The 16,220-nt window shown below is 43.4% G+C and overlaps 1 protein-coding gene across 2 annotated transcripts; it reads right to left on the bottom strand.

Moving 5' to 3' along the window:
- Positions 1–800: 800 nt before the first annotated feature.
- On the bottom strand, positions 801–8,932 carry pcdh18a (protocadherin 18a). 2 transcript variants are annotated; one of them, XM_084930393.1, is made up of 4 exons: positions 5,925–8,932; positions 5,169–5,257; positions 4,362–4,534; positions 801–2,477 (listed from the first exon to the last, which is right to left on the bottom strand). In XM_084930393.1, exons 1-4 carry the CDS (start codon positions 8,397–8,399, stop codon positions 1,624–1,626), a joined length of 3,591 nt encoding a protein of 1,196 aa, XP_084786519.1. In that variant the 5' UTR covers positions 8,400–8,932; the 3' UTR covers positions 801–1,623. The 2 variants fall into 2 exon arrangements, with proteins under 2 accessions (XP_084786519.1, XP_084786520.1); XM_084930394.1 differs by having other exon boundaries at positions 5,169–5,224; positions 5,925–8,931.
- Positions 8,933–16,220: the final 7,288 nt, after the last annotated feature.

Below are 16,220 nucleotides of genomic sequence, written 5' to 3'. Positions count from 1 at the left end.
TTCATGTGTGTCTGTGTTCGCGATCTTGTTTTGCAGGTGTGTAGATGTTACTTGTGTCTGCCTTATGGCTGTGTGTGTGTATGTGTCTGTATGCAAATTCTAACCTTTACCTTGTTAAAACTCTGTTTCATGAGGTTAATTGCTTCATTTAGCCTAGGTTGTTTGATTTTTTGCGCTTTTAAATTAAACTTATTTTCTCCTGGGTGTGTGTGTGTTTTTAATTTGTGTGTTCTTGCTCATGAGTGTATCAACCAAAGATAAGCTCTCCCAATCACGAGCAGAGGAAGTGAGGGGAGGGCAAAAGCTCACTTCATACTTTCTCCTAATTGTGTTATGAGTCCATATGGCAGAGTTGTACAATCCCATGATTTTAATTTCTCGTCATTTGCAGCTATTATCAGATGCTGTTCATTTGCTAAGCATATTTACCAGAAGCATTATGCTTTCACAGATGAGAGACAGTGAGAAAGAGAACCCCTAATCTGAAAGTAAATTAATGCCTAAATGCATTTAAATCTAAACAGTTCATCTGGGAATAAATTCACCACTAATGGCATGTTTATGAGTAGAGTCATGCATGTGAATCATGATATAATGGGGCCTGGGGAAGGTCTGCCTAGACAGCATACATGAGATTTTGGCTCTGTGCGCACAGGGTGCTGCAATTCCAATGCTGAGCATTAGGGGGAGGTAAGAGACAGATGGGGCAAATGCAAGTACTCAGTGAGGAATTCAAGAGAAATGAAATGAAAGAATAAATGTGAATGAACGTAATTACTGAAAACCTCAGGCACCGAGAATAATTTTCAAACACTTTTATGAATCCCTCCACTTTATTCATCGTCCACTGGTCACAATGTTACCATACAAAACTCACTTCCAACATGGAACTGCATTGGGATGTGACTATTTTCAATATGCACACACACATTCAATAACAAAATTAAATACAGTCGTTTAGAAAATAAACAGGGCAGAGGAAAAGAGACACATTGAGTGATATCAAGACATGCAGTGACAAATATAAAAAATAGACATTTTGTTTTCTTTTTCTGTACAAACATACATGGACACATATAAATATATAGAAGTAAAAAAGAGTATTTTTAAAATACAAAGATCAAATTGTACAGTTACATTCCATAATAACAAAACAGGAGACATAGCACAATATTCAAGTGGGTTTGCCGTTTTCCACAGACACTGTACAATATTGTACACTGTAAGAGCAGAAATTAGATCACACAACTGTTGCTTTCTCCCTGTGGAGTCTCTTCACGCTGCTGTAAACATTACAAATGAAGAAAGGGTACAGTTTTTGTCGGTGGATTTCCTTTTGAAATCACTCATTCAAGCAACTCTGAGCAATCTGTTCTTTCAGTGCTCACTTTGATGCTTTTAAGTCACCCAGATCACAACTTCAGTGCTGTTTTTTTACCTTTCTCTCAGCACTGAAAGGTAAGGAGAAAATCTGTTAAAATAAACGAGACTAGCATTACAGTGAATGTGAACTTTTTTTTTCTTCTTTTTTAATGTTGGCACAAGGAACAAGCATTTACCATAATGTGGTGAAATATTTCTTCATATCACACAGTGAAACAATGCTATGCCTTCTCCTTTTCTCTAGTTTTGCCTGACATCCTGCAGCAGTTTGTTGATCTCTTGGACCAGCTCGCTTGCATCCATGCCAGCCTCGTGGCGGTTCTCGCTACGCTTGCCACTCTGGTGACCCTGATGGAAAACACCATCAAAGTCATCTTCCTCATAATTCTCTGGAATTTCCTCCATTGCTGGCAGCCACTTTAAGTGTGGAGGCTGGCCACTGGTGGAGGTGGGAGTCGAAGTTGAGGGTGAGGATGAGGAAGAAGTAGAAGAAGAAGGGGAGGAGGAAACATGGTTAGTCCCATTTCCAGACCCACTTCCTGGGTTTAGATAGTGAGTATTGGCTGCCCATGCAGCCACCCCTGGGGGGTAACTGGGACCTTTACCACCTGGCAGCAACCCTCTCCGGTTGTCCTGAGGAACAGCGTTGTTACTGTGGTTACCAACAATGTTGCCACTTCGTCCATTTCCTCTTTCAGTGGTTGATGACGATGAGGTTGGACTTGTTTCAGTGCATTCGACATAAGAGTCCATATTAGGGGGTAGGAGTCGCTGAAACACAGAGTTCATCTCTGTGAGGAGGGAGCCAGCCCCTCCTCCAGCTGCACACACATCACCTCCTGCTCCAGAGACAACACCTCCAGCTCCTTCCTCTTCATTCCCAGATTCTTTGCCAAAAGTAGAGAAGCTCTTGCGGCGCTCCGAGTCAACGGAGGACTGGTCATCATCGAGCTGAGGCTGCTGGGAGGACTCCTCCCCAGGGATGTACATGTTGTTGCGGTAGTCAGCAGAGGAAGTGGGGGAGGAGAGAGGAGGCATCCAGCACTGGTCAGAGTGTCCCAGGACACGACATTCATCCGTGCACAGTCTCATAGCTAAAGCAGAAAACAAAACAAAAAAAAGGACACTGAGTCAAGAGACGGTTCAACTACAAAAATCTTTAGGACATTCGTCATGCATCAGGCAAAGTAACAACAAAAAGTCTGCAAAACAACTCAAACAAATCATATGTTTAAAAATCCTCAGACAAAAACATTTTTTGTTTGTTTTTTTATGTTTGTCAATTGGTACGGAAAATGTCAACACCTCTGAATAATACAAGCCACAAAGCCTAAGACTGAAGTAAAGAGGGGTGAAAGTGTTATATTTGAAGTGATACACAGTTCAGCAGGAGGACAAGGTGCTGATTTCTTTAAGGAGCAGGGATGCTGTTGAGTCTGACGAGCCATGCCTTATTCTGTTAGAATGATCCATGTACAATACCTAATTAATATTTCATGGTGCACCACTTCAGTCTTTCATTAAAATCAAAATCACAGCTCTGCTTTGTAGGTTTTTTATTTATTTATTTTTCTCTCAGTCTCTTCATATTCCTGTTTAGAGTTCCAGGTAGTGCCAGGTATGAAGACTATGACAGGATTTAAATAAACAAATAGACAAGTGTCAGATCCCACCCAAATGGCATCATAGGCAGCTATTAATGTAATATTTGGCTGCACTTCCAAGTATGTCCACATCTTCCAACTATAAGACTGAGGCAGGGATTTGCTTGTTTGTTCTTTTATCCTATTCAGCATGAAAAAGCACATTTGCCCATCTAAATAGAAAAATCTAAACAAATTAAATCTACTGAAGAGAAACAGTGGTAATCCTCCCTCTCAGCCCATTATCGTCTTCCCCTCCTTTTTCTTTTATATTAGCATAAAAGATAGCAGAAGAGAAAGGGGGGGGAGAAGGGTTCCAACACCTCCAAGTCATTTTCAAAGGGAGAACAAAAATAAGATACAGCAGGACTGTCCACATCCACCAATCTCTGTAAAGATTGTAATACATTAACAAAATGAGGGAGCGAAAGAGAGAGAGGGCGAGAGATCCTCAGGATCTCACGAAGGAGAAAGCAAAAGAAGGATGGAGTCAGTAAGAGAGAGAATAACATAATTCTAAAAGCAATTACTATGAATTCTCCTCAGTTCAGACATGAAAGTGCACCACTGTCACTCACCAGGGGGAAAAAAAGAGAAAGAAAAGAAAAAGAAGGAGGGAAAAAAAAACAGCACTCTGAGACGCATACCGATGAGTGACAGGCGACTCATCTCCGCTCCAGGGAGGATTTTACAGACACGACTCTATCTTAGGGGCAGATAACACACACACACAACCACACACACAGTAACAGCCAGACACACTGTAACCTCTCTCAGTGTGATAACGAGCGTGGAAATGAGGGCTGTGTGGAAGAATGGGGCTGAGTACAATAGGGATTGTGTTGGAAACAGGGTGAATGTAGTGGCTGTAAAGGCAGGTGTACAGACAAATAATGGGCTTAGGCCTGGTGCTGTCCATGGTGCTGAAATTTGTCAGGGAGGCAGTACACTGGATGCCTAGGTGCAGTCTGCAGGAAGACAGCTTGTTTCAGTTGTAGCTCATTTTCAATTTGAACTGAGAAAGGAATCTGTTATTTCTAAGATCATGAGTGGAAAATGGCCATTTCAACTGACTCAAAGTGAAGCAAGACGCGAAATTAGTCAGAAACCTACAACTGACAACTTCTGCAAAGTACAATAAAACTGAGGTGCAATTATGCTCTGGATGGTGAAGCAATATTTGAGTGTGAGTTGCTGCAATAGAAGGTGTTGGGTATGTAAGTCAGCTGACTGGCGCCTAGTCATGCTGTTATGAAGGTGACGCAAAACAGGAAAAGGTGTCATTTTACACAGGGACATAGGCCGAAGAGGTGGGTTGCGTCACCAAAATCTCACCTGGGTGGAGTCGATGATGCATTTCAAGGTGCATCAGGTCAGAAAAGCCCTCCCCCAGCAGCAGTCTGTCCACGGGGGATTCCCGTCCCATGTCACAATCACTGTCCCCCGCCTCGCTGTCCCCACGGCCACTGTCCTTCAGGCTGAACTTGTCCATGTCTTGTAACGCATACCTGTGAGAAGCCATTAAAAAAAAGACTATGAACACATATAAGTATAGTCTGAAAGTAAGTAGTAGAATTTTACACTTTGGACAAACACAGGTGGCACATTCTGTTTTGCTGGTTAAACAAATCAGTCTGTCCTTAGAGAAGATTAGTGACAAGCAAATTATATCAAACTTAGGACTGTTTCTGGAATCTGTCAAAACTTGTGACAAACCTTAACCCATTAATTCTACACGCAGGTAAATTGCATCCATAAATAAATCATAGCAGCCACTAGGGTATCAATAAATATATCATCCAAAGAACATAATCAGATATTATGATGAAAGCAGTGATGGATGCAGACTTTATAACCTGAGCTCCTTTTAGCACAAAGAAATTTTTGTGATATTCAGACATCTAACGGTTTCACACTTAGAACAGAAGACATTGGTATGACAATTAGAATGTGAAAAAAAACAAAAAACATTTGGACACCATCAAATCATGATCTACATGTAACTGATCAACTGACAGGGAAACCTGCACAACAGGTTGTTGACAAATGTCAGACACAATGAAAAACAAGAGGTTTAAAAAGTAAACAAAAGATAATCTTTTTGGGGGGGAAGGGGTGGCTGGGGGGTGGGGGGTAAATTACCTGTAGCTGCGCGAGTATTTGTTGCCACGGAAACTGGGTCTGGGCTGGTACTGGCCCTGATGGAGCATGGACAGAAGCTGTGAGACTTGCTACATCCCAAAAAAATGACAAAACAAACAAAATAAAACAAACAAAAAGAAACAGAAAGGGGGGATGAATAACAAATGGAGAATTGAGGAAGGGGAAAAGAGAGACAGACAACACAGAAGACAAAATAATGGATGAGTAAACACAAAATGGATGATGGAGGGGCTGCTAAAAATGGATGAGACAAAATGGATGATGTTAAAACAAAAAGGGGGGGTTGAGGGTGAGTCTAGATGAATATGTAGACATATGACTGGGGGGGTGAGTCATGGTCATGATGGAGGTAATGGTGACAGGGTGTAAACAAGGTAAAGACAAAGACACGTCTATAATCATCAACAGTTTTTAATGAGAATCAGTTTGAACTACAGGGCAGTGTTGATTAAGTCACTGTCATGGAAATGATGAGTTAATTTTCTCAAACAGGGACAGCTGTGTGAGGATGAGAAGGCTGGTGTGTGTGTGTGTGTGTGTGTGTGTGTGTGTGTGTGTGTGTGTGTGTGTGTGTGTGTGTGTGTGTGTGTGTGTGTGTGCTTGAGAGAGAGAGAAACACTGAGAAAGAAAATTTGGAAAGGGGCTGTGGGATCACATTTGAAATATCTGAAAGTAATTTGTTTCTGTGTGTGTGTGTGTGTGTGTGTGTGTGTGTGTGTGTGTGTGTGCACTTACCTCAACTGGTGGAGTTGTGTGTGCCAGTTCCAGGGCAAAGCTCTCTGGAATATGATTGGACGAAATGGTCACTAGGCTGTTCAGGGATTGGCGACTGTGGTGGTTCTGCCTGCTCCCTATCTGGGCTCGTTCCATGGGAGGTGTGGCTGAAGGGGAGCGGTGGTGGGCTCTGATTGGGAGAGTGCCGTTCACTGTGGGGACCAAGGTTATATCACCTTTGTGGATTTGGCGTGAGGGCTTCTTTGGGTGGTGCTGGTGGGTGGATTCTGCTACCCGGCAGTTATAGGAGTGCCTGGTGTCCTTTTTCTCCCGGTTACAGCGAGAAGCAAACACCACCATGATAAACATGAGTGCGACGCAGATGGCTCCCAAGGAGATGATGATAATCAGAGATACATCAAGTGAAGCCTCTCCTTGGTCCGTTACTGACCCGTGGTTCTCAATGGTCTCATGGAGAGTGATTTTCAGAACGGCCTTAGCACTGAGACTCTCACTTCCTTGATCTCTGACCACAACAGTCAGCTCTGCATGATCATGGGGGAAGTTATCCAGACTAGCGTTGGCATGAATCTCACATGTTCGTGCCTCAATCAAGAAGAATCCTTCTTCGTTGCCACTGACTATAGAGCAAATGAGCTCAGCATTGACTCCTGTATCTCTATCAGTTGCCCTAACCACAGTTATTAAGTGTCCAGCCTCTGTAAACTTTGAAGCAGGCACATCTGCAGTGAAGTTCCACAGCTGAGGGACCACAATGACTGGAGGGTTGTCATTTTCATCCAGAATATTCAGAATAACTGTGGCATTGCTGAGCAGTGCTGGTTTTCCTGCATCCTTCGCTTGCACAATAAAGGCTATACGGCTAACATCCTCTCGATCAAATGTGCGCAGTGCATAGATAGCGCCATTAGAGGGGTCAATGGTGACATAGGTGGAGATAGAACTGCCGTGAACAGAGTTCTCCAAGATAGAGTAGCTCACCTGCCCATTAGAATCCAGGTCAGGGTCAGTGGCCAAGATGGACGTCAGATATGCTCCAGGGGCATTGTTCTCTGATTTAAAGATCTCATATTGCCCCTTCTCAAAACGTGGTGGGTTGTCATTTTCATCAGTTACATGCACAGTGAAATGTTTGACAGTAGAAAGACTTGGAGTCCCTCGATCCTCTGCCACCACAGTCAGGCTGAACTCTGACCTCTTCTCTCTGTCTAGAGACACATTGGTCAAAATCATGTAGTTGTTCTCATATGTTTTCTGCAATTTGAAGTAGCCTTGACCATGAAGCTTGCACTCCACCTCCCCATTCAGTCCAGAGTCCAAGTCCTCTACCCTGACCAAAGCAACAAATGTGTCCAAAGGCGAAGCTTCAGATACGTAAGCTGCATCTCCATTCCCCTGGGAAGACATGAGAGTGATGCTGATGTCAGGTTTGTTGTCGTTGATGTCTACCACTTTGACCAGGATCTTGCAGTGAGCGGGCATGGAGTTTGGACCCATGTCCTGTGCTTGCACATCGATATCATAAGAATTAGCAGTCTCGTGATCCACGCGCCTGATGAGAGTCAGGTGACCGCTGTCGGGGTTAATTTTGAATGTCTCCATTATTTTCGGAGAAACATGACTGCTAAATGAGTAGACTATTTTGGCGTTTGTGCCCTCATCCGCGTCCGTTGCGTTTAAGTCAATGAGCAGAGTGCCAACAGGTGAATTTTCTGGCAGATTGATGACATATGACGACTTTTCAAAAACTGGACTGTTATCGTTTGAGTCAGTAACACTGATTTTAAGGAGGGTCGAACCCGTTCTCGGGGGAACGCCCCTGTCAGAGGCCGTGTATTGAAGTTCGTAACCAGAGCGCTCCTCCCGATCGAGCTCCCTTAGCACCACCAGCTCAGCATATTTAACCCCATCAGTCCTAGACTGAATGTCAAGCTTAAAGAAGTTGTTTGGTTCTAAGGCATACGAGTACAGTGAATTCTCCCCGACATCGGGGTCTGTGGCGCTGTCCAGGGGAATGCGCGCTCCCACGGCCGCGCTCTCGGAAATCTCAATTGGGATCACGGCGCGAGCGAACTGAGGTGCGTTGTCGTTAATGTCCAACACCTCCACCTCGATGAGAAACAGCTGGAGATGCTCAGTGGGGAGTGTTAGCACATCGAACTGAATGGAACAATTCAGATTCTTTTCGCAGAGTTTCTCGCGATCAATTTTGGTCTTGATGCTGATTTCTCCGTCCTGCTCGCGCACATTGAAGAAAGACGAGCTTCCTCGTTGCATAGCTCTAAAGCGGAGCGGCACCGAGCTTGGAAGTTTGGCCAGGACATCCGCGACGTCTTCTTTCAAGCGGGCAATGACAGTGCCAACCTTCTGCTCCTCATAAATCTGATATTTCAGTGTCTTGCCAGTGATGTGCTGCGTCGCCAGTGCCAACATCGCCAGAACTTTCCACATTCTTGGTAGAAAGAGCCCCTTCATTTTGGTCTCCTTTGTATTTTGCTGAACTCCGAAATAAGTCCAAAAGGATTACTGCAAAATGCAGTGGAGATCTGTTCCAGTTTCAACTTATTAAATGATGAGCTCGCTGATTCAGTAGCTGCATTGCTTTCTCCACTGGGCAAGGGGAAAAACACCCGATTGTTAAATGTAAGCTTGCTTAAGTTGCTCTAATTTCCATAAAACCATCCGAATGTGTTTCTGTCTGTTCTCCGTTGTCATACAGATCTGTTGCGCGCATCCAATGTGCGGGGGAACCAGCGGAGTTCCACTGAAATCTGTGCGCCTTTCTCTCTCTCCTCCCTGCCTCTGGTCTGTGCGCCGTGCGCTCTCTTTCGCTCCCTCTCTCTATTTGAGGTGCCTCTGCACACAGAGTTGCCCAAAATAACCGCCTCAAACGAACTAGTTGTAGATCAGCCACGACCCTTTTTTCACATCCCAGGAAAGACAAACGATCCTTAAATCAAAAGCTGGCTGGTAGCCACTCAAACTCCGAAAAGAGAGGAAAGGGGAGGCGCAAGAGGGAGGAAAGGGATAAAGTGTGTGTGTGTGTGTGTGTGTGTGTGTGTGTGGGGAGGGGGGGTAAAAACCCCGCCCTGTGGGGGTTCACTTTCACCACTTTTCAGAGTAAGGACTACGCATCTACAATGGACAGAGTAGAAAATAAACTAAAAAATAGCATACTGAAATTGCTTCCCCCGTTGCTATAAAACCCCGGGAAGGTTTACGAGTTTCTCGCTTCGGGTCTGTTCTCTCCAGACAGCGCGGAGACACAAAGAGTCTAAATTATCATTAAACAAGGAAGATATACTGTCACATTCATCTTTGTAAGCTTTGTAAGTCCCTATACTTGAATCACTGATAGACACACCTAGTCGAGCTATAACCAGCTGTCACCACACACACTCGTGCTAAATGATTGACGCACCGGGTGTCTCGGCGTTAGTGCGTATGCGTGCCACCAGCTTGTACTGTACCAAGTCTTTTTCTGCTCTTTCAAGTGGCAGCTGACTACCCCCTTCTCCATGCTCAGACACTTTGTAGGAGATGTGCTCAGCGCAATATATTTTTTCACATGTGCCTCATCTGTAACTGTCTATGGGTGAGGGTATAAGCCGGGTAAGCTGTGTGGCGAATCGCGTTGAAAGGAAGCCGGACTCTAATGAATGCCTTAAAAGAGTTGGTCACGCCGAGGAACAGCTCTGTCCCCGTGCACAAATCTGTTTAACATCAAACTCCCCGCAGGATGGGTTTCTGATAAGCAACGGAGCATCCACAATTCTATAGTTTGGGCATGTATTTTTCTGTTCACTAGAAAAAGGGGGGAAAATCTAATTGGCGCAAATGTGCAAACAGGCCAGAGAATCAAACATAAACAGATAAATGAATAAAAGCACGAAGAGAAAGGGAGAGAGAGATCTAAGGTTTACAATGTGCACAACTGGGATGTGCATTCTGGAGACCATCTGGCGCGGTTTGTTTGGCACCGGGACCCAGCGATTACAGCCGACCAAACAAGACTCCAGCGGAGCCACGAACCCCACACAACTGTGAGGAAATGAGTTGTCATGGGGGATTGTAGAGTACCAAGCAGCTTTTCCAGAGCTGTACTCGCGTGTTCGCTCGCGTGCTTGTGCGTGTTTCTTGTGTGTGCGTCAAAAAAGACTGAGAAAAAGCGCTCATCAGAGCTTCAGTCACCAAAACTCCTCATACATATTGAAATGAAATATTATAGAACACACCGAAGATGAGACACTAATGCGGGTGACCATCTGGAGCAGAAAGAACACAACCTTCACCTAAAAGAAACTAAGCTCAGAACGGCCTCGTTCACCTCCACTTATCACATTCTTTGGAAATTTCTCAGTCAACACTTTCAAAACCACTGAAAGCGTTGACCCGAAGTTAACCTTAAGATATAAATAGATACAGTATCTCAAAAACAAATCAATAAAGTACTAACAGTTGCTAAACCCACTGCTGCAATAGAAATTAGATATACACACCATCACTGAGCATAATGATGTTATCCATATGAACTAGGTTATTCAGTGTAGGCTAGTCTTTAAAGCAAGGCATCTGCACCGCTTCTACAGCTTTTTACGAATTACCCCGAAAACTATGGTTTATTAAAAAATTCTAAAAGTGCATAGACACCAACCAGAAGCTCCTCTTTTGAACCCACAGCCTTAAATTGGCGGAAAACCTTTATTCCCGCTCCCTGTCTATTCATCGCCTGAGCCATGTCTGCAAAATGTTTGCATTCACCCGTCTTTTGCACATCTTTAACCATAATGCACTGAGTATTTAAACAGGTTTGATACGGACACCCAACATTTCCATAGCTCCAAATGCTCACAATGCAGTAATGCAATTACTCCCGGCGTCCCGGAGAAGCTAATCACATTTGGAGAACAAAGTCAGCTCTGGAGTTTATGGAAGAAGGGAGCAAAAGAAAGAGAAAGTGGCGGAGGGGGTGCGGGTGCGTGGGGTCTTAAACACTGCGCAGAATAAAAACAATTAATATATAGAGGGGGTATAATCTAAGTAAAAAGCAGATGGAGGCTTAATACATTTAGCTACGCTGCATAACCCGAAGAGCCGAGCAAACATGATCTTTAGTGCTTAAGGACACCCATTGAGCTGCAAATATTCATTCTTTACAGCAGGTGCAAAGATGCCATGTCTCTTGGATTTTGGTTTTGTTTAACTTCTTCTGCTCCCGTCCCCAAAGATAATTTTATTGATCCATGGGTTGTTCTAAAGCCAAGATCAGTCTCCACAAATGCATGCGATCAGCACAAACAAACAAATAGCTCCAGTGCCCGTGTGCAGTTCTCTTCATTATGCTTGCCTAACAATTGCCTCCGTGTGTTCGGGCCTTGTAGTCATAAAGTAATAGTGTGAATTAAACGTCTGCCGCCAACATTAATGACAATCCACTGCCATATCCCCCTCCCTCGAAGTCAACAGGCGCAGCAGGTGGAGCAGCCTTAGAAATCTGCCTCTGGACCCCGGTCGCTTCAGATTGGAGTCAAGAGGAATGCATGTGGTTGTGTGTGCGCGCGCGCGCAAGTGAGCAGTGATTGTGGTGGTTTGGTTGTAAAGGCACGCGAGCATCTGTCGCCTCGTCTGCCCGTTCTTTGTCACATTATTCAGTTAGCAGCGATTTGGTGGATTCCATTCCGGAGGGGAGGAGTAGGACCACAGAAAGGTTGGGAATTTGTTTTCACTGCGGAGGGAGGGAGAAGTTGATACCTCCCCCTGCACACATACACACACTCACATAAACACACACATACATACACAACCACCCCCATAAGGGCAATGATTGTTATTCATCCGAGTCCCCCCCCACTCCTTTGCTTTCATTAGGGTTCCACAGAGTTTTATTACTTTATGACCACCACTGGTGCGTGTATGTGTGTCTATGTGTGTGCGTAAGTACTGAGTAGACAAGAAAGAGTGCTCTGCCTTGTTCCTGCTCACAGTGCATGTGGTGATCACAGTCTGAGCCTAGCATATTGGAAGCGATGTCAACAGTTGGGCGACAAATTTATAGCCCAGGCAGAACTATGAGGCAAAGAAAGAATGAGGCTGGTCACCTTTAAAGTGGACGCATTACTGCACTGCTCTGCCAGTCCCTCGGCCCTGCATCCAATGAAAAGAACAGGCTGTTATTACTTTTTTACAGACTTTACTGACTTATGCGGTAGGAAAGGTGTATAAATTATTCATACCTTTCCTCTGCAAGACCAGTACAAAGTGTCATTTTAACTCTGGGATGGTTATACTGTATGGATGACCAATGCATTTGCTATTCTATTCTCTTCCATTCTACTCTTGGTGCCCGTAGTGACTGTAAGTTTGTGAACCCTTAGTGCTTTGGGTGTTGGCAGTTATTCCCCCTGTAGACCTGCTTTTTTATGTATTGTCAAGTCAAATAACCAAATTATTTTCCATTCTCTTGCAGTTGTGGGATGGTGACTATTTCATTTGTTTGCTTGACATGAAGGAGCAGTTTGGGTGTCTAATCATCCAGTCATCCTTTCCTTGGCCTCATTCTCTCTCCCTGATTCATACCTAGCTGACTTTGTACTACACACACACACACACACACACACACACACACACACACACACACACACACACACACACACACACACACACACACACAGACAGACATGCATCCATGGGCAGACACTCTCACACACTTTATCTGACTGAATGGCACTGACAGCGAGGTGCTTTGGCCAACCAAGTCATGGCACAGAGAAACACAAAGGCTTCACTAGCAATCAGCACCACAGCACTCAGGATTTGAAACACATTCGCTATCTGTATTCATATTGTATAAGTAAGATTCACCCTTACGTGAAATGTGAAACATTACTGAATTTCTTTGTCAAAGCAGAAGGAATTTAAACTGCCACTTAAGCAGTTCCTTATTATTGCTTTTATTAGGACAAAATTTCAGTTGTACATTAAATGATAATTCTGGTTTATTACAACATAAACAATCGGACAGTGCTTTCTGGTGGTTATTATAACATTGTCACATAGACAGAGTAATGCTGAGATCTAGAAATAAGGTTTGTATTGCCGCCACAAAGTCAGATGAAGGAAAACAATACTGATATTACACTAAAAATCCCAAAAGCTGTGTGTTTCTGCACACCTGAGGAAACAACAGTAGCTCAAAGCTAAATTACACCAAACTGCAAATGTTGTCTGAGAGCTATTTGATCACTCAATCACAGATTGTGTTCCTTGCTGAATTCTGCTTATTGTCTCAATGTTTTGAATATGCTTCCTTGTCTCAAATAGCGTATTAATTTGGTTGGTAAATTTTTCTTCTATAGAGTTATCACAGATGTGCATGTTAAATTTCAAAGTTAAAGCAACAGTTTGACATTTCTGGAGTGTTAACTTCTGGTAAGCCACAAACTGTTCTTACATTTTTTAATCCTAAATTTTGTAGGAAATAAGCAAACAAGATAAAACCTATTTATACTGAGGAACAATAGACCAGTTGTTTCCTTCTGCTTCCAGCCTTCTTTTTTAGCATGAAATGGAAAACTTACTATTCATTTAATATTGATTGAAAGTCATTAAGCTTCGAAACCTATTAAAGAAACTATCTAATATCAGCTAACCCACATTTCAATTGGATACTTAGACACATTTTCTTGACTCTTAAATGGTTTCTCCTTAGTGATAAGAATTAATACATGCTAAATTTATAAAATTATAATGCAATTCATTGAGGCAATATCAATTGAAAATTTATATTAATTAGGAGAGCACTTCAGAGCCCTAAGTTCCCTTCTCTAATTCTTTGCTGAAGTCACCTTGAATTAATGGAGAAAACAGAGTTAGGAGCTATTAGTCTAAAGACACATTCACTGATTGTTGTGTGCGTGTGTTCATGCATGTCTCAGCCTGCAAGTGTGTACCTTCTTGTGTCGATAGCTGTGAGCATGTGTTTGGGTGTATGGGTGATTGACATGTTGTTGATTTGTTGGGGACTGCCTTTTCCCCGATACGATGGCTGTGTACAGCCGATGACTGACAGCTAATTTGTGGTCCAGAGATTAGTGTTTTAGAAAAGGAACTCTCTCGGAGACGTGCTTCATCCAAACGGAATTGGTCCCATTTGGTGCGATTTTGTTGACAGAGCATGTGCGTCAGGCTAGTAATGAGGACAGGCCAAGCTTTTTTTCACTTGAAGGCAACCGTCATCCTTGATGTATTCATTTTGAAAAGACAGTGACAAGCTGCTTTTAGAACATGTCAGTAAACATGTGTGAACAGTATCAGAACATTTGCATTAGTCATACTTGAGATGGAATGCAAATCTTTCATTGATGCACAGACAAAGTTGCTGTGTGGTTTTGATTAAGAAGTTGTAATGAGGTCGAGGTCATCTGTGTGTTCCTGCAAACCAAAAAAACCCCAAACCAAATCAAAGAATGTTTGGGGATTTCTCATCATATTTGAATTAGGAAATGTTAGCTTCTAAGCTACAGTGCGTTAAAGCAGTAGAACAAATAGCGACATTAGCTGCAGAGCACAGAGACTAACTCAAACCAGAGATCTCTGGAGCACACACAAAGACATGCATGATTAAACACAACATAACTAGCTCCAGAGACTTGCTGGCACACAACAGACTGACGGGTGTGGGTTCATGCAGGAGGAAACCAGGCTCAGTAAAAGTGCAGCAGCACAGTGTGGTTTATGTGACACAAAGCTTCTCTTGTTTCTCCTGCGCATAAATCCTAACAACCTGGACTGAATAGAAGAACATGAGTTGTAATAACACAGACCTATACTTAGGTTGCTCTGTTTCAACCCCGACATCCATAAACCTGTCTATGTGTGTGCGCAAGTCCTCATGAGCGTGTGCTTGTGTACCTCTGCATGCATGAGCCGATTTTCTAGCAGGGTTAGGCCCTCTCTGGAGTGCTACATGTTTAAGTGTCCCCTGGTGACCCACTTCCTGGGGTTGGACCAGATTTATGGTTCTTGAGGTTCTGAGAGCTGACAGCTGTGGAATGGGAGAATGAATGGGGGGCCATGATAAAGTGGAGTGGAAAGAGGTTGAGGAGCAGGGGAAAGAAGTAGGAAAGCGATGATGAAGCTATGGGAGCGTGGAAGATGCACAAGTTGAAATGTGCTGGGGCTTGATAAAAGCCTGGATGAAAAGACTAAGACACAGGGAGAAGCAAAGAAGGGTCAAGGAGTATATAAGTGTGGAAAGTTTCTCGTCAAAGAGATGATGGAGTTAAAAGGTAGAAGGGGAGAGAGGCGGTTAGAGGGGACCGTGGAAGTAGGCGTGTGTGTGTGTGTGTGTGTGTGTGGAGAGACAAAGAAAGAATTCAAAGCATCAGGAGAAATAAAATAAAGACACGTGGGAGGGAGAGGCGTAGGAGTGCAGTAAAGACAAAAAAAAGAAACGAAGACTTCTCCAGTGTACCCTCTGGTCCCTCAGATGTTCATGATTAAAACCTCTTTCCTCTCTCATTTGCACACTCCACTTCTCACCTTCGCTTAATGAAAACACAACTCTGGATTGATTTGTGACAACCTTGACAGAGCCAGGATGCTTTGCTCAATTTGTGTGTGTGTTTGTGTGTGAGTGTGAGTGTGTGTGTGTGTGTGTGTGTGTGTGTGTGTGTGTGTGTGTGTGTGTGTGTGTGTGTGTGTGAGTGCATGCGTGCGTGCGTGTTTAGGTAGGACTTTGGTGTGTGCAAGTATCTATTAGTTATACACCAGGCTAGCTGCACCTGAGCTCTTGTTGATTTGGTTTGGAGAAAAAAAAGACCTTGGAAAAGGTTATACAAAGTTGGATGATAAAGTGGATTTAGACAGTCATTTCTTCTGGATGCAGCATTGTTACAAACATGAACAAATTGACCACATATTTCACAAGCTGTTGGACTCTATTGGAGAATGTTTAACATGGTGTTTCAAGTTTTTGCAGGGGATTTGGGTCACAATCCAAACAGTGAATAGCACATGTTCAATCAGCTCAGCAGGCAGTGATTCGCAGAGGGAGAGGGAAGGGAAGAAACACTCATAACGGATGGCTGGAAAAGCAGACAAGAAATGGAAAGTGGACAAAATATGACAAAACTGATTGATGATGGACACAATATTGCAGCCAATTTTACACAATTAAACTCTCTATTTTCTTAACGGTTAAAGACAACTGCTTAGTTTCAATGCCTTACTTGATGTGTATATGCATTACACTTTGACTACTGTCATTCACTTTTGCAGTGATATGGAAGACTCTGC

The sequence above is a fragment of the Perissodus microlepis genome, chromosome 6 (assembly GCF_051167445.1).
Source record: "Perissodus microlepis isolate ML-2025 ecotype Zambia chromosome 6, ASM5116744v1, whole genome shotgun sequence".
Taxonomy (NCBI): domain Eukaryota; kingdom Metazoa; phylum Chordata; class Actinopteri; order Cichliformes; family Cichlidae; genus Perissodus; species Perissodus microlepis.
The sequence above is the reverse complement of the archived record's forward strand: the minus strand, read 5'-3'. Positions and strand labels throughout refer to the sequence as shown.